The sequence below is a fragment of the Mobula birostris genome, chromosome 4, assembly GCF_030028105.1.
Source record: "Mobula birostris isolate sMobBir1 chromosome 4, sMobBir1.hap1, whole genome shotgun sequence".
NCBI lineage: Eukaryota > Metazoa > Chordata > Chondrichthyes > Myliobatiformes > Myliobatidae > Mobula > Mobula birostris.
In genome coordinates this window covers 45,161,695-45,185,660 of record NC_092373.1, presented here as the reverse complement: position 1 = coordinate 45,185,660, position 23,966 = coordinate 45,161,695, and the positions used below count along the sequence as shown (strand labels likewise).

The 23,966-nt window shown below is 38.5% G+C and overlaps 1 protein-coding gene across 4 annotated transcripts in view; it reads left to right on the top strand.

Annotated features, from left to right (window-relative positions):
* Positions 1 to 23,966, top strand: part of opa1 (OPA1 mitochondrial dynamin like GTPase) — a 142,427-nt gene that overhangs the window by 102,796 nt on the left and 15,665 nt on the right. For all 4 annotated transcript variants that reach the window (XM_072255295.1, XM_072255293.1, XM_072255294.1 and 1 more), the window contains one exon: positions 5,795 to 5,905. In XM_072255295.1, coding sequence (XP_072111396.1) covers positions 5,795 to 5,905 — 111 coding nt within the window. The remainder of the gene's footprint in view (positions 1 to 5,794; positions 5,906 to 23,966) is intronic.

The window sequence follows — 23,966 nt, the reverse complement described above, 5'->3', positions numbered from 1 at the left end:
GCTAATCCTGTCTCTGCTGCCTCAGCTACAGCCCTGCTGGTTGACTTGATCTCTCTTCTAGTGAAGCCAAGGTCACGCAGCCACTTCTGGAAAGTGAACACAATAAGCCCATACAACAGGAATTCTGCAGATGCTGGAAATTCAAGTAACACACATCAAAGTTGCTGGTGAACGCAGCAGGCCAGGCAGCATCTCTAGGAAGAGGTACAGTCGACGTTTCAGGCCGAGACGCTTCGTCAGGACTAACTGAAGGAAGAGTTAGTAAGATAATTGAAAGTGGGAGGGGGAGGGCAAGATCCAAAATGATAGGAGAAGACAAGAGGGGGAGGGATGGAGCCAAGAGCTGGACAGGTGATTGGCAAAGGGGATATGAGAGGATCATGGGACAGGAGGCCCAGGGAGAAAGACAAGGGGGGGGGGACCCAGAGGATGGGCAAGGGGTATAGTCAGAGGGACAGAGGGAGAAAAAGGAGAGTGAGAGAAAGAATGTGTGTATAAAAATAAATAACAGATGGGGTACGAGGGGGAGGTGGGGCATTAGACTTCCGCAGTTAGTCCTGACGAAGGGTCCCGGCCTGAAACGTCGACTGTAACTCTTCCTAGAGATGCTGCCTGGCCTGCTGCGTTCACCAGCAACTTTGATGTGTGCTGCAATAAACCCATGGCAGCCTACTTCGAATGGGTAGCATGTGACCTTCCGCCCTCTGTCTCTGCACTCTGATCTTAATTCTGCATACTTGGTTAACTTGCGCTCATGGGCTTCATCAGTGTTGTCTTCCCAGGGAACTGTGACTTCACCAATAACCACTTCTCCACTGGTGTCAGACCATACGATTATATCTGGACACAATGTGGTGAAAACTATTTGCCTGGGAAACGGCCTTTCCCATCCAGGTCAGCCTTGACACACCAATCATTGGCTGAAAAAAGTGTCCTTGATCGTGGGCCTATGCTGTACACCTTTGATTTGGAGCCTTCTTTCACAAATGATATGCGATGTTCTGTGCAGCATGGGGCATGAGGTAATTTGTGCTGCAGTACTCTCTGCTCAACTGCTTCTGTTACAACTTTCAGAACGTTGTTATGTCTCCAAGTGTACATACCGCTGGAAAGATTGACTCTGCATGCACTCAAAATATGTTGAAGTGTTCCCTTCTCGCCACAAGCAGCACACCTGTCTGTCTTACCTTCATACCAGGTGCTGAGGTTGGCAGGTGTTGGGAGCAGATCGCATGCTGCTGTGCATAGAAAGGAAATGCGGAGCGATTCCATCTGCCACAGAACATTCCAAGATAGGTGTCGTTGTTCAACACTTTCCCACCAGGTCCAAGCCCCTTGTTTGGCCAGGCCAGCTGTTTTAGCTAGCCTCTTCTCCTCTTCTACCGCTCGTATTTCTTGTGTTACAAGCTCACGGTGCTCCTTACCTGTAGAAGATGACCACCACTTGTGGGTTGTCCATCCACGTCCCTGGCGGCCGAGCTGGATAGCCCCAAACATCATCTTGTGCTTAAGGTGAAAAGTAAAAGTGGCAAATCTAGGGCAAAAATCAAAAAGGGCCACTTTTCAACAAAATTGTGTAAGGGCTAAGAGTGTTGTAAAAGCGAGCCTGAGGGCTTTGTGTGTCAATGCAAGGAGCATTCGTAACAAGGTGGATGAATTAAAAGTGCAGATTGTTATTAATGAATATGATATAGTTGGGATCACAGAGACATGGCTCCACAGTGACCAAGGATGGGAGCTCAACATTCAGAGATATTCAATATTCAGGAGGGATAGACATGAAAGAAAAGGAGGTGGGGTAGCATTGCTGGTTAGAGAGGAGAGTAACGCAATAGAAAGGAAGGACATTAGCCGGGAGGATGTGGAATCGATATAGGTAGAGCTGCATAACACTAAGGGACAGAAAACGCTGGTGGGAGTTGTGTACAGGCCACCTAACAGTAGTAATGAGTTTGGGGATGGCATTGAACAAGAAATTAGAAATGCATGCAATAAAGGAACAGCAGTTATAATGGGTGACTTCAATCTACATATAGATTGGGTGAACCAAATTGGTAAGGGTGCTGAGGAAGGGGATTTCTTGGAATGTATGCGGGATGGTTTTTTGAACCAACATGTCGAGGAACCAACTAGAGAGCAGGCTCTTCTAGACTGGGTATTGAGCAATGAGGAAGGATTAATTAGCAATCTTGTCATGAGAGGCCCCTTGGGTAAGAGTGACCATAATATGGTGGAATTCTTCATTAAGATGGTGAGTGACATAGTTAATTCAGAAACAAAGGTTCTGAACTTAAAGAAGGGTAACTTTGAAGGTATGAGACGTGAATTAGCTAAGATAGACTGGCAAATGATACTTAAAGGTTTGACAGTGGATATGCAATGGCAAGCATTTAAAGATTGCATGGATGAACTACAACAATTGTTCATCTCAGTTTGGCAAAAGAATAAATCAGGGAAGGTAGTGCACCTGTGGCTGACAAGAGAAATTAGGGATAGTATCAATTCCAAAGAAGAAGCATACAAATTAGCCAGAGAAAGTGGCTCACCTGAGGACTGGGAGAAATTCAGAGTCCAGCAGAGGAGGACAAAGGGCTTAATTAGGAAGGGGAAAAAAGATTATGAGAGAGAACTGGCAGGGAACATAAAAACTGACTGTAAAAGCTTTTATAGATACGTGAAAAGAAAAAGATTGGTTAAGATAAATGTAGGTCCACTACAGACAGAAACAGGTGAATTGATTATGGGGAACAAGGACATGGCAGACCAATTGAATAACTACTTTGGTTCTGTCTTCACTAAGGAGGGCATAAATAATCTTCCAGAAATAGTATGGGACAGAGGGTCCAGTGAGATGGAGGAACTGAGGGAAATACATGTTAGTAGGGAAGTGGTGTTAGGTAAATTGAAGGGATTAAAGGCAGATGAATCCCCAGGGCCAGATGCTCTGCATCCCAGAGTGTTTAAGGAAGTAGCCCAAGAAACAGTGGATGCATTAGTGATAATTTTTCAAAACTCTTTAGATTCTGGACTAGTTCCTGAGGATTGGAGGGTGGCTAATGTAACCCTGCTTTTTAAAAAAGGAGGGAGAGAGAAACCGGGGAATTATAGACTCGTTAGCCTGACATCGGTGGTGGGGAAAATGCTAGAGTCAGTTATCAAAGATGTGATAACAGCACATTTGGAAAGCGGTGAAATCATTGGACAAAGTCAGCATGGATTTGTGAAAGGAAAATCATGTCTGACGAATCTCATAGAATTTTTTGAGGATGTAACTGGTAGAGTGGATAGGGGAGAACCAGTGGATGTGGTATATTTGGATTTTCAAAAGGCTTTTGACAAGGTCCCACACAGGAGATTAGTGTGCAAACTTAAAGCACATGGTATTGGGGGTAAGGTATTGATGTGGATAGAGAATTGGTTGGCAGACAGGAAGCAAAGAGTGGGAATAAATGGGACCTTTCCAGAATGGCAGGCAGTGACTAGTGGGGTACTGCGAGGCTCAGTGCTGGGACCCCAGTTGTTTACAATATATATTAATGATTTAGATGAGGGAATTAAATGCAGCATCTCCAAGTTTGCGGATGGCACGAAGCTGGGTGGCAGTGCTAGCTGTGAGGAGGATGCTAAGAGGATGCAGGGTAACTTGGATAGGTTAGGTGAGTGGGCAAATTCATGGCAGGTGTAATTTAATGTGGATAAATGTGAGGTTATCCACTTTGGTGGCAAAAACAGGAAAACAGATTATTATCTGAATGGTGGCCGATTAGGAAAAGGGGAGGTGCAACGAGACCTGGGTGTCACGAAACAGCAGTCATTGAAAGTGGGCATGCAGGTACAGCAGGCAGTGAAAAAGGCGAATGGTATGCTGGCATTCATAGCAAGAGGATTCAAGTACAGGAGTAGGGAGGTACTACTGCAGTTGTACAAGGCCTTGGTGAGACCACACCTGGAGTATTGTGTGCAGTTTTGGTCCCCCAATCTGAGGAAAGACATTCTTGCCATAGAGGGAGTACAAAGAAGGTTCACCAGATTGATTCCTGGGATGGCAGGACTTTCATATGATGAAAGACTGGATGAACTAGGCTTATGCTCGTTGGAATTTAGAAGATTGAGGGGGGATCTTATTGAAACGTATAAAATCCTAAAGGGATTGGATAGGCTAGATGCAGGAAGATTGTTCCCGATGTTGGGGAAGTCCAGAACGAGGGGTCACAGTTTGAGGATAAAGGGGAAGCCTTTTAGGACCGAGATAAGGAAAAACTTCTTCACACAGAGAGTGATGAATCTGTGGAATTCTCTGCCACAGGAAACAGTTGAGGCCAGTTCATTGGCTATATTTAAGAGGGAGTTAGATATGGGCCTTGTGGCTAAAGGGATCAGGGGGTATGGAGGGAAGGCTGGTACAGGGTTCTGAGTTGGATGATCAGCCATGATCTTACTGACTGGCAGTGCAGGCTCAAAGGGCTGAATGGCCTACTCCTGCACCTATTTTCTATGTTTCTATGTTAATCTAGACTCTGCCTCATCAACTGCTACACGGGTTGACCACTTCCTGCCTGATCTCACATCCGGCTGGGTGTTCTTGATGACAGGGCCTAACACCAACCCCTGCAGCACACTACTCATCAACCTCCATTCTGGAAAAAAAAACCTTCAGACACCATCCTCTGTTTTCTACCTCCAAGCCAATTATGATCCATCGAACTAGCTCTTCCTCGTTTCCATGGACACGTACCTTGTGGCACCTTGTTAAAGGGTTTGCTAAAGTCCAAACAGACAATCATATATCATAGGCATCATAAGTATCTTGCAAATATGATTTAAGTTTAGGAAGATGGCCAGAAATTTGCTTTTTATAATCTTAGCAAAACTGAAGAATGTAGACAAGACTGTTGGTCCTGGATCCAATATGCTAAGTCATCTTACTTCTAAGAGTTTACTTACCAACATTTGATGTTTTGTTTACAGCATTAAAAAAATAGTTGCCAGAAGTTGTTGTGGTGTTGGGTATAGCCACTATATTTAAAAGGCAAATATCTCTATACGTAAGTAGGCAAGACATAGAAGGATATGATCCTATTACAAGCCAATAGCATTAATGTCAATGGACAGAAACGTTGGTATGGAAGTGGTTTCCGTGTTGTACAACTCTGTGATTGAATCTTTGCAACTTGTGGGATCCATTTCCTACAGGATACTCACTTGATTTTTTTTTCCTTTGACTCCTTTTCAGTATTTCCTAAACATTAAGGTTTCAGGTTTCAAAGACTATTAGCAGAAAATCCTTGTGTCCATGTTAAGTTGCTCTGTTTAAGTTATCCTTGAGTAGGAACCGATTCACCAAACAGTTCACAAAATGGCAGCTGCAAGGACAATCTCATGAAATGGCCACCTCTAATTCTGCAACCACATGGAAAGAACAAAGACTTTTGTTTTGTCTGTTTCCACTGCCCTTGCCTCATTCCAGTTAACTGATTTATAGATGATAATTCTTTCTGGCCAACAGGTATGTGATAGGTATGTCATAAACTATTTATCTTGCCAAAAAAGTTAAGTAAGTAATCATTTCAATTTTCTATATGTGACATATTTTGTGATAGTTACTTGTTTATCACTATGCTAGCTGCACAAGTCAGTTTGTTTCTAAGTTGACTCAAAATAATTCCACAATGTTAGTAACATCAGCACTATTCAATGACAGCAAAGTTATATGTCTATCTTGTGGTTATAAGTTAACGAAGAAAATATATCTTTTTGTTTCTAACTCTAAGTGCCTTTTTTCTGTCAATATCAGTGAGACGCCTTGAAAAAAATGTGAAGGAGGTATTGGAGGACTTTGCAGAAGACGCTGATAAAAAAGTTCAGCTCTTGACAGGAAGGAGAGTTCAGCTGGCAGAAGACCTGAGTGAGTGCTATTTATGTACTTTTTGACTTTATTGGATTAAGTTATCTTATTCTCTTAATTGAAATATTTTAATTAACCTATCTAAAATTTGGTTATTACAGTAAATTAGCATGCAGGCAGGTATATTGTCATATAGTCATATAACATGAAAACAGATGGTTCAGTCCAATTCATCCATGCCAACCAAGGTAGATTCCTGAGCTAATCTCATTTGCCTATATTTGTCCTATATCCCTCTAAAACTTCCCTATCGGTGTACAGTGCCTTGAGAAAGTATTCATCCCCACAACTATTTTCACATTTTAGTGTCTCGTTCACTAAATTTAAAAAATATATTGAAATAAGTTTTTTTTGAGCTAATCTACAAATCAGTGTTCATTATGTAAAACCAAAAAAATTCTAAAGCCTGTCAACAATTTACTAAAAATTAAAAACTAAAATTGTGAGGCTGAAAATGTATTCCTTCCCTTTGTAATTACTACACTAACTTTCCTCAGGTGCAACACTGCATATTACCAACACACACAATTTGTTAATGTAGAAAATTGGAGGATCACCTGTTTTGAATGAATTCGTAAGAATGAATACCCTCTCTCTCTGTAAGTTCCAACAGTATGGTTGATTTTCAATGGACCAAACCAAAATGAAGACAAAAGAGCACTGAAGACAAGTCAGGGAAATAATAGCAGAGAAGCACATATCTGGGGAACAGTACAAGACTATGCCAAAGATACTGAACGTACCTCAGAACTCAGTGCCTACCATTGTGGAAAAAGTGGGTAAAAAAAACCACAGCCACACTAAGTCAGGTCACTTCCCTAATCTTAGTCGCCAGCGAAAACTGCAACTTGTAAGAGAGGCTACTGTCGGTGTGCATGAGCTGAAGAAGCCAGTGGCTGCAACTGGAGATGAAGTTCATGGCTCCACAATCTCTAAGGCCTTGGAGAAAAGGGATATTTATCAAAGAGTGGCAAGGAAGAAGCTCTAGATAAAGAAAAAGCATATCCTTGTCCGTAGAGACTCTGCAAGGCGTCACTTAGAAGATACTGTGAAGACGTGGAAGGTCTTGTGGTAGGATGAGACTAAAGTGGAACTTTTTGGCGTGAACACTAAGTGGTACGTATTGGCATAAATCTAATACTGTGCATCAGCCAGGTAATACCATGCCTACTGTGAACTATTGTGGAGATAGTATCATGCTATGGGGATGCTTTTCAATAGCAGGGACTGGAAACTTAGTCAGGTTTTTTGGGAAGATGAATGCTTCTAAATAATAGAGATCCTGGATAAATACCTGCTAGCCTCTGCAAAAAGTTTAAACTGGGAAGGAAGTTCGTCTTCTAGCAAGACAATGACCCAAAGCACATTAGCAAGCAACCATGGAGTGGCTTCAGATGAAGAAAATTGCTATCCTTGAGTGGCCCAGTCAGAGTCCTGTCCTCAGTCCGATTGAACATCTCTAGCAAGACCTCAAGATTGCTGTCTACTAACCTGGCACAGCTGGAGAAATTTTGCGAATCTTGTTTCATCACATTGTGCAAATTTAATAATCAAAATCAATTACAGATTTATTGAAACAAAAACTACTGGCTGTAATAGCTGCAAGAGGTAGTTCAACTATGTAGTGAGCAAAGGGAGGGGTGAATACTTTTAAACTGATGACGTTTTCGTTTTTAAATTTCAGTTTTTCGATCTTTACAATTTTCCCTGTTTTTTGGGCTCTTCTGTAAAAAAAAAAGAGCAACATGTGTTTCACAAATGCAAATATCAGTTAAATTGATCAAATTCCCTGGTTGTAATACTCATTTATGTGAACAAAGGGTTGGGGGCTGAATACTTTTAGAAGGTACTGTATCTATCTAAATGTCTTTTAAGCGTTGCAATTATGCCTGTCTCTTTCCGCTTCTTCAGGCAGGTCTTTCCATATACAATACCCCCCACCCTCTGTCAGGGAATTATTGCCCCTCCGGTCCCGTTTAAATCTTCCCTCTTTCGCCTTAAATGTGCGCCATCTAGTATTAGACTCCCCTCTCCTGAGGAAAGGACAATTCATCTTATTTATGCCTCATGAGTTTACAAACCTTTATAAAGTCACTCCCCCCGTCCCAGCCTCCTTTGCTACATGGCTTAGATTATGTTCCTTTAGTCTTAACAATTTTGTGCTGGAAGTTAGCAAAAGTGCAGGATGGCATAGGTCTAGGGGTGACACCTGAAGTAGCCCAGAGTTTACTTCAGTAACTTAGGACATCCAATCAAATTCAGAGGGATCGAAGTATTAGTTGGAGTTTCTATCTTTCAACTGAAACATTAAAACCAAGGCCTTGTCTTTTCTCTCAAGTAGACAAAGAATCCTATTGTGCGATTTTCAAAAATAAAAATAATTCTTCTGATAGCCTGAGGAATATTTATTCCTTAGTGAATGACTCCAAAAAATGGTTATCTGATTGATCGTGGGAATTTGATGTGTGCAAATTGGCTGCTGGAATATTTTGCAACAGTAGCTATATTTCAGAAGTATTTCACTTTGTGGGGAAAAAAACACACCTGGGACATCATGAATTCAAATATTTCTGTTCTTTCTATCCTTTTCTGAAGTTTTGTCAGAAAAGGCAAAAAGCACAATTAGCCTCAGTATTACTTTAAAAAAAATGGCCATTATGTTTAGCTCAAAAATGAATTTTTGTTTTAAGACATGATTGGAAACTAGTGAAATGATATTCGTTACTGTTTTGATTATTCTACAAGCACTATTAGTATATATTAAGGTTACCACAGATGATGATCAATATTTGGAATCTTTGTAACTTATCTCATGAGTGATGAAAAAAATCTGCAGTTCTGTCTCTGATCAATAAGTGGCAGTATTTACTAAATATAAAATGATTCAGTCACTCAACTTGTAACAAGGCATGAAATGAATAATACTTGAATTGTGTAACTAAAATGTTTCATAATTCCTTGGTTAGTTATAACTACAAACCATAAAAATCATTTATAGCTGTCAGTACACTGTTGTGTTTTGTTATTGCAATTGAAATTGTTGAATTATGTAATTTATGTGGGATTATTTATGCTATTTAAATAATTTGTCTCCTGTGTTATCCTGGATAATGTTCAAAGTAATTTATTATCAAAGTACATATATATCACCATATATAACATAAAGATTTGTTTTCTTGTGGTCATATTTAGTAATTCCAAGAGCCAATAGTCTCTACTAGTTAGAACCATCAGTAATATTTATGTTGTTAGTGGTATATAATTTTAGCCAGTATGGTGCGCTCTTGGGCTTTTCCATACTATTTAACTGAGCTCTCCTCAGTTGCTTTAAATCTCACTAATTAGTTTGATTATTAGAGTTGATAATTAAAAAGAGAGGGAGCAACTGAAGTCTTGTTAGTCATATCTTCATGCCTGAATCTTGTATTGCAAGCATAACACAAATCTGATGGATTTGATAACTGTTCTGAGACAATACATAATATTGATTTAATAGAAAATGACAAATTTTCTCAAAATTGGTTTGCCTCATTATATTAGTTTGCTGTTATTTGAGTGGCTTTAAAATTTCCTGGAAATAATATGGTTATTTATAGTGGATTTTTCCAGACATGTTATAGGGATTATTACAATTGGCAATTTAAATCAACAACTAATTTATCTTTAAAAATATGAACGGTATGAAATTGAGTTCCAAAACCTATAATTAAAGTATCTTTTTCGATAAACTCGTATTAAGGTCTTCTGTTGGTCGGAGTTGACCGTGGATTTTGTGTCCCAGCTGCCTGCTATGATATGCAAGCCAGGGCATTACGACATGGAGAGTAGGCTGTACTCCATGTACAGCTCACGTAGCAGGCTCCCCTTTTCCACACAACTGATGAATCCTAAGGAACACCAGAGACCGTTAAAGTTTGCCACCAGCAATGTCGCAGGAGTTGCCAGTCAGTGTTGAGCTCAACGTAGGACTGCCTTAGGGACTGCAGCTCTGGATTTTTCCTCTGGGTTTACTTCCAAAGCCTTCCCCGTGAGTGGGCCGCAAGGCAGCAGAGGTTTAAGATAGAGTTTTCCTTCTAGATGAGATGCCAACCATGCCTAATGAGCCTCATCTGCCCAAAGCAACTGGTTTTAAGGTGCCAGTAACCCACCTTTGCCCCTTCCCTTGTCAGTAGAAATGGTTCTGCTGCACTTAGTAGCTAAGCTGCAGGTGAAGGCCAGGAGCTGGACTTGGTTATCAGAGGTTATTTGAGACACACACCATTGGGAACATTTAATAGGTAGTAAGAGCTTATCCCCTATACCATCCCCAGCTATATCAGCTTTTAGGAACAGATAAATTTATACTTGAAAGCTAAATAACTAAAATTGAACATTTATGGTCAAAACTACAAGCTTTAATTTTTAAAAAATTATACTGTGGATACTCTATAAGTGAAAATATTAATTCTGAATATCAGAAATTAAATATATCATTGTTCATCATATGCTAATCAACAGCTGGTATTTTTTCCTAAAATAATTTGTAGTTTTTCTTGTTTTCAAAGTCTTTTATAAAGGGAAAGAAAAGACTTTCATCCCTATAACACTTTTCAAAACCTCAGTATGTTTTGAAGCTTCTTATGAATAACAAAATGCTTTTGACATAACATGTAGCCAGCAGTTTGAGCACAGCAGCTTAGATACAATGAAATATTCATACAGCACAAATAATCTTTGATAATACTGGCTGATAAATATTGTCCATTACTTCTCAGCTCAAATATTGCCATGGGGTCTTTTACATGCACCAGTTGCTACAGCCTGGATTAATTTTCTACCCAGTGCAATTTCGAATGTCAGCCTGGTCTAGATTTCATACTGAAATATATGTTGCCTCTGAATTTCAGTTTTCACATTACTTGACACTAAATTTACAGTAATATTGCTCGCAGTTAACATTTACTAAACATTTAATACAAATCAAAGTAAGATTTAGTTGTGCATATATTAATGAACATGATTCCTTTTGTAATTTTCATAGTTTTAAGTTTAATTTTAGGTTGGAGGGATTTTTTGGTTTATTTTGTTACATATTTCAAAGCATGGCAATTATTTGTACTCAAAATATTAATATTGAATGACTTTATGTATAAAAATTGCACTAAGAAATTTACCAACCCCTTACCATCTACATCCAAACCTAGATACCTACTTGAGCTCCATATCTGGAATTTTCTTAATCCTAAATGCCACCCATCCAGTCTTGCAGTTTGCAAGACTTGCACAAAACAGTGTTGAGGCCCACACATCCTTTTCTGCATGGGAGAGAAAAATGAAACAAAACCTGCCACCATTGCCAATGTACAATTGTTCATCTTAGTTTTTGGAGGAGGTGAACCCATCTATTTTCCCTCAAGGCCTATCAGAGTCACTTAGCACTCATTCAATTTATTAAATTATAAGTTTACATTTTAATTAGCCAGTTAGAATAAGATACTCTGTTCTAATGGATAATGTGTTTCCAAAGACCTAAGCACACAATCTTTTGCAGAACAGTATTGAGGGAGGAGTTCTCTGCTTATATTCCATTTCTTGGATAAAATATTTACATTTGTTTGTTTGGGTTAACATTAAAATTCAACCTTTTTGCATGCAAAGACAAAGTCATGGTGTATTTATCAAAATTTTCCCCTCAGCAACACCACCCATGATTACCCAATAACTGCCATCCCATTTCTAAACAGTTCATTATAAGTGAAGCATTTTACATATTTGAACAGTGTAATAGTGTGCTGCATTTAACTGTTTTTATTCCAGAACAGATGTTATAGCAATACAGTAGATTCCAAGTAACTGGGACACATCAGAACCAGAACATTTTGGTTCAATTAAGTGGCTGCCCCAGTTAGCTGAAGTTTCATGGAAATAGTTAAAAAGGTATATTAAAAAAAAGACAAACTACAGTTTAGCTACATAACAAATTATGTATTTAAATAAAATACAGAAAAAAATTAGAATACTAGCAATGCTACCATAGTATGATAAAAAAATTTTTTAGTCCCTAAAATGTATCCAGGAATAATTCTTCCAGTATATGCTGTTGTGTTCTTTTGATTGACTGTAAATGAACAAAATCAGGACAGACACCTAATGCAGATAATCAATCTATACAATGCATTGCTTTCTGCTTAACCAGATAGTGTTGCACGTTTATAGCTAAAGGAACCGTTCAGCATGGCACGATTTTAAAAAAGGCCTGTTTCATCGCTATTGTGCAAAATTTTTGAAGCAAGTTGGGAAGTTTGGTAGATTTCCATGTTTCTGCATTTACAGCATCAGCACCATTGTTCTTGCCATGTGCTTTCATGAATTTAATGTGGTGCCAACATTTCAATCTAGAAAACCAACCCACTTGTTGCTTTAAAATCTTTGTGATCCAACTTCTTAGCTAGCTTCTCTGACTTGTTTGTTTTTAATGTTGGTCTACTGCCATTCGCATTTCATCCAGTTACAATAGAAAACCATTAATTGAAGGCCTCTTCACCATCTGTATTTCATTTTTGGGATGTTCAGTTAGCCCTCACATAATGCCCATTCTTCTCGCTGTTTATCTTGCAGACGTATCAAGTGTGCAGTTGTAGATTTTGGCACTCCAGTCACCTCTGCTAGCTGATAATGAATAGTGTTAGGTGGATGGATGGCTTTTAATTTAGTTTAGTAGGGAATTTTTTCAGTTAGTGTTAACATCTTTTCATTGCATCTCCGCAAGGGTCTGATTTTTTTAAAATTCAAAATAAAAAACAAAATCATCAAAAATTATTGCTTTTTAAATCAGCGTCCATTGGCCCAAATGGATAACATACCACAAACACACACAACTGATGCTATTTAATAACTGTTTGCTTTAAGTATGGCGTAGTGTCTAATGGCCACACAATTGCACGCAACTGATGCCAGTATGAAACTGTTAAGCAGCATTCTGCTGTCCCAATTAAGCGCCATGGTGTTCCAACTAAACACAGGGAATCCCAGCTATTTTCTCAATTGGCTCCTGTTCTCTAAAAGTTCTCCCAAATAAGTGGCTGCCGTGATTAACCGTTGGCCAGGTTAATGGGAATCCACACTGATTCATATCTTTTCACTTTTTGAAAAAGTGCACCAAGCAGTTGTACCACAAAAGGATTGCCTATTTCCAAGGAATGGTATGCAAATGTGACAGAATGGTATTCAGTAGAGAGGCAATGGCATACAACGCAAAGTCAGGTAATGTATGGAAGACATGATTAAAGAAGTTGATTTGGGGAACAACTGAAAACCAGTCTCCCATTCCATAACAGAACACAAATTAGAGAACTTTTTTTCTTTAAAAAATTTTACGAAGCTTGCTTACAAGCCGGGGCTTGTTCCTTTGTGCATTATAGTTCTTGCACTGATAATGTTGCTGCATCCTAGCAACTTTGCTGCAGGAAGTCTTATTCACTGAAGCTGTAAAGAAGTCTAAAGGAAAATAAATTAAGGGCTCTGTGTTATTAATTGAAGTCTGGGTAATGATTTTGAAAGGGGAATACAAACCACTTTTTCTTTAATGTCAGCTGTGTCTATTTTAATCTTATCAACATAGATGAATAACATTTATATGCCATTGTGCCTATAATAACTGTCTTTTTTGGTTGGTGATTGTGCTGACATGTCTGGACTTGGCAGTGGTTGAAGTTGCATAACTAGACAGTGGTAGCCACCCACGTAAAATATACAGGACACATTATATCACATAAAAGGAACACTAAGCTTAAGAGACATTTTTTATGTGCACTTGATAATGAATCTAGCCAAGTGCTTTAGTCCTCCTTGATATAAGTAAAGTGACCACAACTTTATTGCTTTGAATATATCAAATTAAGCATTTTCATGGACACTTCATAAATATTATTCATGTTTAAACAAAAATAAATCAGCTTTCATCATGCCAAATTTTAGAAATCGCTGTTTTAAGATAAAGCTTTCAATTTTAAATCAGGTGTCAAGTCATCTGAAGCATTTTACAGCAAATGAAGTTCATATAAGCATAATTATTTCACTCTGTAGTGGTTGCAGTAGAAGAATTAAATATAACTTGCTGTCCTGTGTTTAGGTAGTTAAATGACTGGCCCTAAATTTGTATCTTTTGTCCTATTTGACTCTAAACTGATTTGCAGTACCTGTAGTGCAGTTTGTTTTAATGATCTTTTTTGTAACTTGATTGCAGTAACTGATTAGTGAATATGAATTTCTTACTCAAGGTAGCTACTAAATTTGCCATGTCCTTTCATCTCTGATCAGTGGGGTGGAGAACAGCTCATCAAGCCTCCTGCTTTTGTTTACTGTTTGTTGCATTGCACCACCCACGTAGGCAATAATTGTTGCTCTGTCTCCTTTATGTCCCTTGTTGTGTGCCCCTGACTTGATTGTTAAAAGGGCATGCCTAAGCTTGTTCTTTATCTTTCTGTTTGGGTTGCATTTCTGTTATAAGTATTAGAAATAGTTAGGTTTTAATGACACTTAGCAACAGCTTTTGTTGATGCTTTTAAGTGTATATTTATTTATGGAGAAACTCTCGTGCACCTTAGTATTAAAGTTCCTTTATTGTTAAGCATACACTCAACCTGTTACAAACCAAGCTATGAGCTCTGCTAAATTTAACAGTGAAAATCCAAGTAATATTTTATTAATATTAATATTACCAGCAATCACATTTGAAATAGCAGTAGGCCACTTCGTTGTTTTCCTGTTCAGCCATTTAATAAGATCAAGGCTCATTTGTTTGTGACCTTAACTTTATATCTTTATCTACCTTGTGTAACCTTTCACCCTCTCGCTCACCAAGAATTTACACCGTAAAAATATCCAAAGACTGCTGCCACTGCCCTTTGGGGAGAGAGAGTGTTCCAAAGACTTGCAATCCTCTGAGAGACCAAAAAAAAAATCACCTCTTCTCTGTCTAACAGCTATCGACTCAGATCATGGAAACATATCCCAAGCTATAACCATGCCAGGCTTTGAGTACCTATTATGCTAATCCCGTTTTCCAGCATTCGGCCTATAGTCTTCCATGGCTTTATGTTTCAAGTGCTTATCTAAATACTTAAGTCTTATTAGAGTACCGCCACAGCCATTCACGTGTTCCAGATTTCAATCACTGTCTGCTTGAAAATATGTTTCCTCACATCACCACTAGCCACTCCAAGTAAAGCAAACCCAAGCTACCAGTCTCTTCAGTGTCGGAAAATGCTCCAATCCTCCAAAATCCTGGTGAATCTCCTCTGTGTTTTCCCCAGTGCAATCACATTTTTGTGACAAATAGAACTACATACAGAATAATCCAGCTGTGGCCCAGCTAACATTTCGTAATGTTTTATAAATGCCCCTGTTAAATACGAAGCATTTTTTAAGATCAGGAATCATTTTTTCTAGATTCTCCCACAAAAGGAAACACTCTGTATCCACTCTGTCAATACCTTAAGATTCAGTTTTTAAACTCAAATGAGTTCAAATGAGCCTAGCCTATCCATCCTCTTCACAATTTAATTTGTTTGTCAAAAGCAAATTTAGCAAATATACCTGGGTGCCTTCATCCAAGTCATTTATATAGATTGTAAAATATTGAGGGTCAGCGTTAATCCTTAATATACACCATTTGACAGGACATTGCCAACGAGGTAAAGACCTGGTTACGCTGGTTCTGTATTTCCTATTAGCCAGCCAGTTTTCTGTTTACACTAATATGTTCTTCACTTTGCAATAAACTTTGATACAGTTATAAATTATCTACAGGAAACCTAAGTATTGTATATCCACAGGTGCCCTGTTGGGGTGAGATTTCACTTGTAGATAAATTAAAGCCTAAGAGATTGATTAACGATTATGAAATAGGGAATTTTTAATAATCTTGACTATTAAAATATTGTAAGAAAAATTCTGGAAATACACTTTTGTGAAATTGATAAGCAAGTTATAAACGCAAGAGATTCTGCAGATGCTAGAAATCCACAGTAACACACAAAATGCTAGAGGAACTCAGCAAGTCAGACAGCATCTATGAAAAGGAATAAACAGTCAACGTTGTCTGACATCAGTGGTGGGAAAAATGCTAGAGTCAGCTATCAAAGGTGTGATAACAGCACATTTGGGAAGCGGTGAAATCATCGGACAAAGTCAGCATGGATTTGTGAAAGGAAAATCATGTCTGACGAATCTCAGAATTTTTTGAGGATGTAACTGGTAGAGTGGATAGGGGAGAACCAGTGGATGTGGTATATTTGGATTTTCAAAAGGCTTTTGACAAGATCCCGCACAGGAGATTAGTGTGCAAACTCAAAGCACACGGTATTGGGGGTATGGTATTGATGTGGATAGAGAATTGGTTGGCAGACAGGAAGCAAAGAGTGGGAATAAACGGGACCTTTTCAGAATGGCAGGCAGTGACTAGTGGGGTACCGCAAGGCTCAGTGCTGGGACCCCAGTTGTTTACAATGTATATTAATGATTTAGATGAGGGAACTAAATGCAGCATCTCCAAGTTTGCGGATGACACGAAGATGGGCGGCAGTGTTAGCTGTGAGGAGGATGCTAAGAGGATGCAGGGTGACTTGGATAGATTAGGTGAGTGGGCAAATTAATGGCAGATGCAATTTAATGTGGATAAATGTGAGGTTATCCACTTTGGTGGCAAAAACAGGAAAACAGATTATTATCTGAATGGTGGCCGATTAGGAAAAGGGGAGGTGCAACGAGACCTGGGTGTCATTATACACCAGTCATTGAAAGTGGGCATGCAGGTACAGCAGGCAGTGAAAAAGGCAAATGGTATGCTGGCATTCATAGCAAGAGGATTCGAGTACAGGAGCAGGGAGGTACTACTGCAGTTGTACAAGGCCTTGGTGAGACCACACCTGAAGTATTGTGTGCAGTTTTGGTCCCCTAATCTGAGGAAAGACATTCTTGCCATAGAGGGAGTACAAAGAAGGTTCACCAGATTGATTCCTGGGATGGCAGGACTTTCATATGATGAAAGACTGGATTGACTAGGCTTATACTCGTTGGAATTTAAAAGATTGAGGGGGGATCTTATTGAAACATATAAAATCGTAAAAGGATTGGACAGGCTAGATGCAGGAAGATTGTTCCCAATGTTGGGGAAGTCCAGAACGAGGGGTCACAGTTTGAGGATAAAGGGGAAGCCTTTTAGGACCGAGATTAGGAAAAACTTCTTCACACAGAGAGTGGTGAATCTGTGGAATTCTCTGCCACAGGAAACAGTTGAGGCCAGTTCATTGGCTATATCTAAGAGGGAGTTAGATACGGCCCTTGTGGCTAAAGGGATCAGGGGTATGGAGGGAAGGCTGGTACAGGGTTCTGAGTTGGATGATCAGCCATGATCATACTGAATTGCGGTGCAGGCTCGAAGGGCCGAATGGCCTACTCCTGCACCTATTTTCTATGTTTCTATGACATGATCTGCTGAGTTCCTCCAGCATTCTGTGTTACTCTTGTTATGGAAGATCCCTTACCCATGCCCACATATCTTTGACTTTCATGAGTGGAAACTGTAACCTGGTGAATATAAAACCTGTGCCAACCAACTAGCGGGAGTACTCAAGGACATTGTCAACCTCTCACTACTACGGGTGGAAGTTCCCACTTGCTTCAGAAAGGCAACAATTATACCAGTGCCTGAAAACAATAATGTGGGCTACCTTAATGGCTATCACCCAGTAGCATTCACATCTACAGTGATGAAATGCTTCGAGAGGTTGGTCATGACTAGACTGAACTCCTGCCTCAGCAAGGACCTGGACCCATTGCGTTTTGCCTATTGCCACAATAGGTCAATGACAGACGCAATCTCAATGGCTCTCCAAAGGGCTTTAGACCACCTGGACAACACAAACACCGATGTCAGGATGCTGTTCATCAGCTATAGCTCAGCATTTAATACCATCATTCCCACAGTCCTGATTGAGAAGTTGCAGAACCTGGGCCTCTGTACCTCCCTCTGCAATTGGATCCTTGACTTCCTAACCAGAATACCATAATCTGTGTGGATTGGTGATAACATATCCTCCTCGCTGACAATCAACACCGGCGCACCTCAGGGACGTATGCTTAGCCCACTGCTCTACTCTCTATATACCATCTATAAATTTGCTGATGATACAACCATTATTGGTAGAATCTCAGGTGGTGACAAGAGGGCGTACAGGAGTGAGATATGCCGACGAGTGGAATGGTGCCTCAGCAACAACCTGGCAGTCAACGTCAGTAAGACAAAAGAGCTGATTGTGGACCTCAGGAAGGGTAAGACGAAGGAACACATACCAATCATCATAGAGGGATCAGAAGTGGAGAGAGTGAACAGCTTTAAGTTCCTGGGTGTCAAGGTCTCTGAGGATCTAACCTGGTCTCAACATATCGATGTAGTTATAAAAAAGGCAAGACAGTGGTTATACTTTACTAGGAGTTTGAAGAGATTTGGCATGTCAACAAATACACTTAAAAACATCTATAGTTGTACCGTGGAGAGCATTCTGACAGGCTGCATCACTGTCTGGTATGGAGGGGCTACTGCACAGGACTGAAAGAAGCTGAAGAAGGTTGTAAATCTAGTCAGCTCCATCTTGGGTACTAGCCTACAAAGTACCCGGGGCATCTTCAGGGAGTGGTGTCTCGGAAAGGCAGCGTCCATTATTAGGGATCTCCAGTACCCAGGGCATACCCTTTTCTCACTGTTACCATCAAGTAGGAGGTACAGAAGCCTGAAGGCACACACTCAGCGATTCAGGAGCAGCTTACTTCCCTCTGCCATCCGATTCCTAAATGGACGTTGAATCTATCTCACACTATCTCACTTTTTTTTAATATACTGTATTTCTGCTTTTGCACATTTTAAAATCTATTCAATATGCATAATTGATTTACTTTATTATTGTTTATTTATTATTATTTTTTTCTCTCTGCTAGATTATGTATTGCATTGAACTGCTGCTGCTAAGTTAACAAATTTCACGTCACATGCCGGTGATAATAAACCTGATTCTGATTCTGGTTCTGAATCAAAGGATTCAACGCATAGTGGAACTAGGTAGTAACCACAGTCCAATAATGGAGATGAACACGAAGATGCTTTATGGCCTGTTGGACTTGAACCTCTGTATCCCAATCTTATGCACCTACTTGAACATAATCATGACAGAATAGGGAAGTTCGTTATTACATAGGTATTTGGAAAAAATGTCAAATTCAAAAGTAGATGGATTTTTAGCCATCCCAAACCCTATAGCAAAAATTTACTTCCCCAAGATTTCCTCGAAAGTTCACAGTAGTTAAGGAAGTAAATCTTTAAAGCTGTGCTAGCAGCTTCGATAGAGTTTCATCTTGTACTGAAAGAAGATTTGGAAATGACACTTTACTGTTTATTCTGTTGCAACAATAATTTGAAGATAGTTACTGTGACTGGAATCAAAACCTGGTGTATTATTATTTGCAAAGACAGCAGTTACTACTATGAATAATAATCCATACAAAGTTCCTATCACTAATCTAACCTAATGCTAATAAACCTAATCTATTTTGCCCAATCCAAACAGAAATACTGTATTCTAAATTCCAACTTTTTCCATCTCAAACCTGATCTCCAAACCTTACAAATTCTCCCCAAACATATCTTCATGTTAAAAATTTCTAATTATGAGGACTTTGGAAAAAGTATTTTTTAAAAGTTCTGGGTTCACTATTGAGAAACTATATTAATGCACTTTTGATTTGGAGTCCTGTTATAATGTAGAGAAAAAACTAAGTGATTATGTTGCAGTTTGAGAAGATATGCATGTATGAACAAAAATTGTTCTGTGAAGTACTTTATAGGGGCTGAAGGCTTCAGTACTAAGCTTCCCTGGTGGATATTGGTTTACTCAGCTAAAGTCGGTGAAGATGAAGGATTTTATGCCAAAGCCTTGAGATAATTGATGAGGAGCCTAACAAGGAAATTGCAGGCAAGAAACAGAGCATACGCAGCCAGGCTTAGTCTTTAGAACCAGGTCACATCATTTAAAGTCATGGGTGGAGAGAAATGATGAATTGTTACATGACTAACAGCCTATTTACTAACCATTAATCTGAACCTGGATTGCTGGCTTCCAAAGCTTTGATGCTTTTGGCAGCATGCAGTACTTGTAACTTTTTAAAAGATGCATTGGACTCCAGTGTCGAGATCAAGTGACCTGACTTGATGTAAACTAAAAAGCTGAACTTTATGATAACGTTAGATCCTTTAACAGTAATTTAACTTGGAGTAGTTCATATGTTCAGTTCAGAATCAAAACGGAAAATTAGTGAACAGAATAGAAAACAGATCCAATAAGTAAATGAACAAAGCTCTTACAATTATGTAACATCTTATCACGTTAAATAAAATCACACAGTTGATTTTCAGAGTGCAGCAGGTATTTAATTATCTATTTAGCAGCAATTCCTTTCTGAAAAAGGAAAAGAAATGAATGAGCAGATGTGTTGCTATCAGTATAGAGCATATTAAAATGTGACAATTCTAATTTTGTTGAGAGTAATCACTTAATGCATTGTTCTAGATTATATGATGTGTGACAAATTGTCTAAAATTTGAAATATTTCAAGTAAATCTCTCATTTACCATTAAATTCAAAACAGAGGAAGTTAACAGTATAATTTTCTCACTTTACTTTCTAAATTGTCCAGTAAAATAAGTCATACTGTATTTTTAACAATTCCTTTTGTATGTTGTTTTAATGCTATGTTGTACAAAAAAGTTTATGCTTTTTTTTACTGATCTGAGCTATCGTTTATAACTCAAGTTAAGTTGACCTTTTTAAAATTATGCTTTATTTTAGTTAAATCTCTACTTCATATTTGGTGTTCCTAGGATTGAAGACTTACATTTTTTTCCATGCAGCTGGAATTTTACTGCTTTCAGCTCAGTTTTTTGTTAAATGGTTGCTTCTTTATGATTCATTTATGCGGTTCTCTACATTCATTTATTCTCTACATTCATTTGCTGTTCTCTCCTGTTTCCTCCAAAAGAGCTGTTTGTTGGTAAGGCTGTGCAGTGTAAACAGTGAAGTAGTGGAATGGTCCAGGATATTAGAGCTCAGTCTGATTAAACAATGCCACAGTTTGTTTGGTTCCCTCCAAAGAGTGGTTGTTACTTTTGATTTATTATAGTCTCACCAACGCATTTCTTTGAGTTGCGCTTCTAGTCAAACATTTGACAAATGGAGATTTATGCTATTTGACAGCAGGATGGGAACCACGTTCTCTTTTGTAACGGCCGAGAAATAAAGGGGCTTTTCCAGCTTCCAGCAATGTGTTTGTAGTCTTGACCCCTTTCATATGCTGGGAATGTACAGCCAGGAGATAAATAGCACCTCCCTTGTGTTTTCTTGACCTGCTGACTGTCCATTCACTTCCCATCTGTTTTGCAGCCTACAAGGAATGGGTTGATATAAATCTTTCTTCTTGGGAGATAGATGATGTTCTGGATCTTAAAGGGCAGCACATTGGGTGGCTTCTCTTTTTAAAAGCTCACTAGTTTTCCTCTGGGCCACATCTACTTGAAACTCTACCTTATGAACTAGGTGTTAGAAGCATAGAGAAAACAGTCGGTTCTTCTGAGGTTGTGCATAAACTTTTACTTTTCTAAAGGACTCTTTGTCAACACTAATTAATCATGGCATTGTTCGCTTTGCAATCCGACTATTAAATACATTGAAGGGGAAAATTGTTGAGTAATAAGCATTGTAATTTCAGCATTAATGTACATTTCTGGTTAATTTTATAATATTAGATTAACTATAATACTAGACTATAGATAATCTAGGTAACAGATACTAGATAATTCTAGATTATATAAATTTTAGTAAATAACTTCTGATTTTAACATTTTTAAATAAAATCTGTACACAACATTCAAATGTGATAAAAATTGTAATGTTCCTGCTTTTATATTCTCATCACAAAAAGTTAACCAGCAACTGTGTTTAATATTATAAGTATAAAAACCATTATTTGCATGAAAATATCACCTGAGCCTAAAGGACGTTAAATACACTAGAAATATGAGAAAAATTCACTTGATTTTGTTCTGTATTCAAAATCTTATAACATACTATCTTAGAGAAATGGTTTCAATAATTTATATTTTAAAGTATTTTCTACATTAGACTTACTCTTTCCCTTGGAAATTAATTATTTGTACAAATTTGCAGTTTATGTGGGGGTACATCTCAAGTGTCTGAATTTGTCTTTGTTAACTGATTTCCTACTGTATTGCATACCAAAAGAGAAGGTCAAATGTGGTTTTCAGGTGAAACCACATGAGAGACCAAGATGTAACTTGTGCAGGGTATACTGTATAGACATAATATAGTTGTGTTCTAGCTTCATTTGTAATGGACTAGAACTTTTAAAGACAAACATTCAGATAAACTTAATTCAAGGAATGTATATTTCCCTGGGTCTGTATTTTTCACTTGCAGACAGATACAAGTGGCACCTTGGCATTGATTCCGAAGATTCACCACCCTTACTACAACCTTTCCCCTTCAGTTGTTTTTTTTGCATTACATTACTAGCTGAATCCAGTGTTGGAAGAAAGTAGAGAGAAATTGCCTTTAAACTCACGAGAGAGCATTTTGCTGTTGATGTTTCTGTAGCAGGCAATTTCTTTTTTACGAGGTCGAGTTGCCAGCTTGACTCTCAACCCAGCACAGATGGAAAGCATGCACGGGAGCTGGCTGGATTCAAACTCGGGACCTTCTGCCCCAAAGTCCAGTGCTGATGCCACTGCACCACCAGCCAGCTAGTGTTGGAAGGCAGCTGATAAATTATTGGTGAACTTAAGCCATTAAATTCAAAACTTCAGTTCTCAATTCGAATCCTGAGCTTTCTGACACAGTCTAGTACAAAATGCCGAGAGTTCAACATGAAACAGTCCACATCTTTCAGAAGATTCTCACCAATTATAATTGGTGTATTATTATTCACAAAGACAGGAATTACTTATTACTATGAATAATAATCCATACAAAGTCCATATCACTAATCTAACCTAATGCTAATAAACCTAATCTATTTTGCCCAATCCAAACAGAAACGGGGGGAAGTGATAGACAGGTGAAAAGAAGTAAAAGGTCAGAATGGGGAATAGAAGAAGAGGGGGGGGAGATTTTTTTTTACCAGAAGGAGAAATTGATATTCATACCATCAGGTTGGAGGCTACACAGACAGAATATCCAACTTGAGAGTGGCCTCATCTTGGCACAAGAGAAAGCTATGGTCTGACAGATGAAAATGGGAATTAAAATGATTGGCCACTAGGAAGTTCTGCTTGTGGCAAATGGAGTTACTCTTATTGTGTTCTCTTCTCCTTCCCTCCATGTTCTCACATTTTCATCGGTTGCATTTCTTCACCTCCCCTTTCTTATGCTTCAACCATAACCTGCCGTATTAAAGCTCCACATAACATTTCACTCATTGTTACCACACAGTTAGCTTCCGTGGTAGCTGCTAGGAAGATGAGAATTCTGTACCAGGTTTTCTTTCTATAACCATCCCTTCAGATCAGCTGAGCTAAAGGCTTTGAAGTAGGTTAACATTAAGTTTAGGTTTTATTTTTTTTAATGAAATTTAAAGGAGAAAATACATCATTTCTTGAATGTAAATAATCATGTTATTATTATATTATTATACCTAACAGTTAATTGATAAAAATTTGAGATTTTCAAAAATTAACTATTTTCCTTCTTTATTCACGAATAACTCTATGGCTTCTGAATCACAGGGTATAAAATAAAACTGTAACTTACTTATGCTATAATTAGTATTTCCTGTTCCATGCAAGCAAACATTTAGATTTGTTATTTAAAAAGAAATACAAATTTGATTCTAGTATATTTTTTAGTTCCCCTCTGGCCTTTTTACAGAAAAACAGCCAGAAGCAGTTAAAAGGGAAGGAAAGCTTAAAAAAAGATTTAAACAGGATGCTCAAAGTAAATTTAGTATCAAAGTACGTACT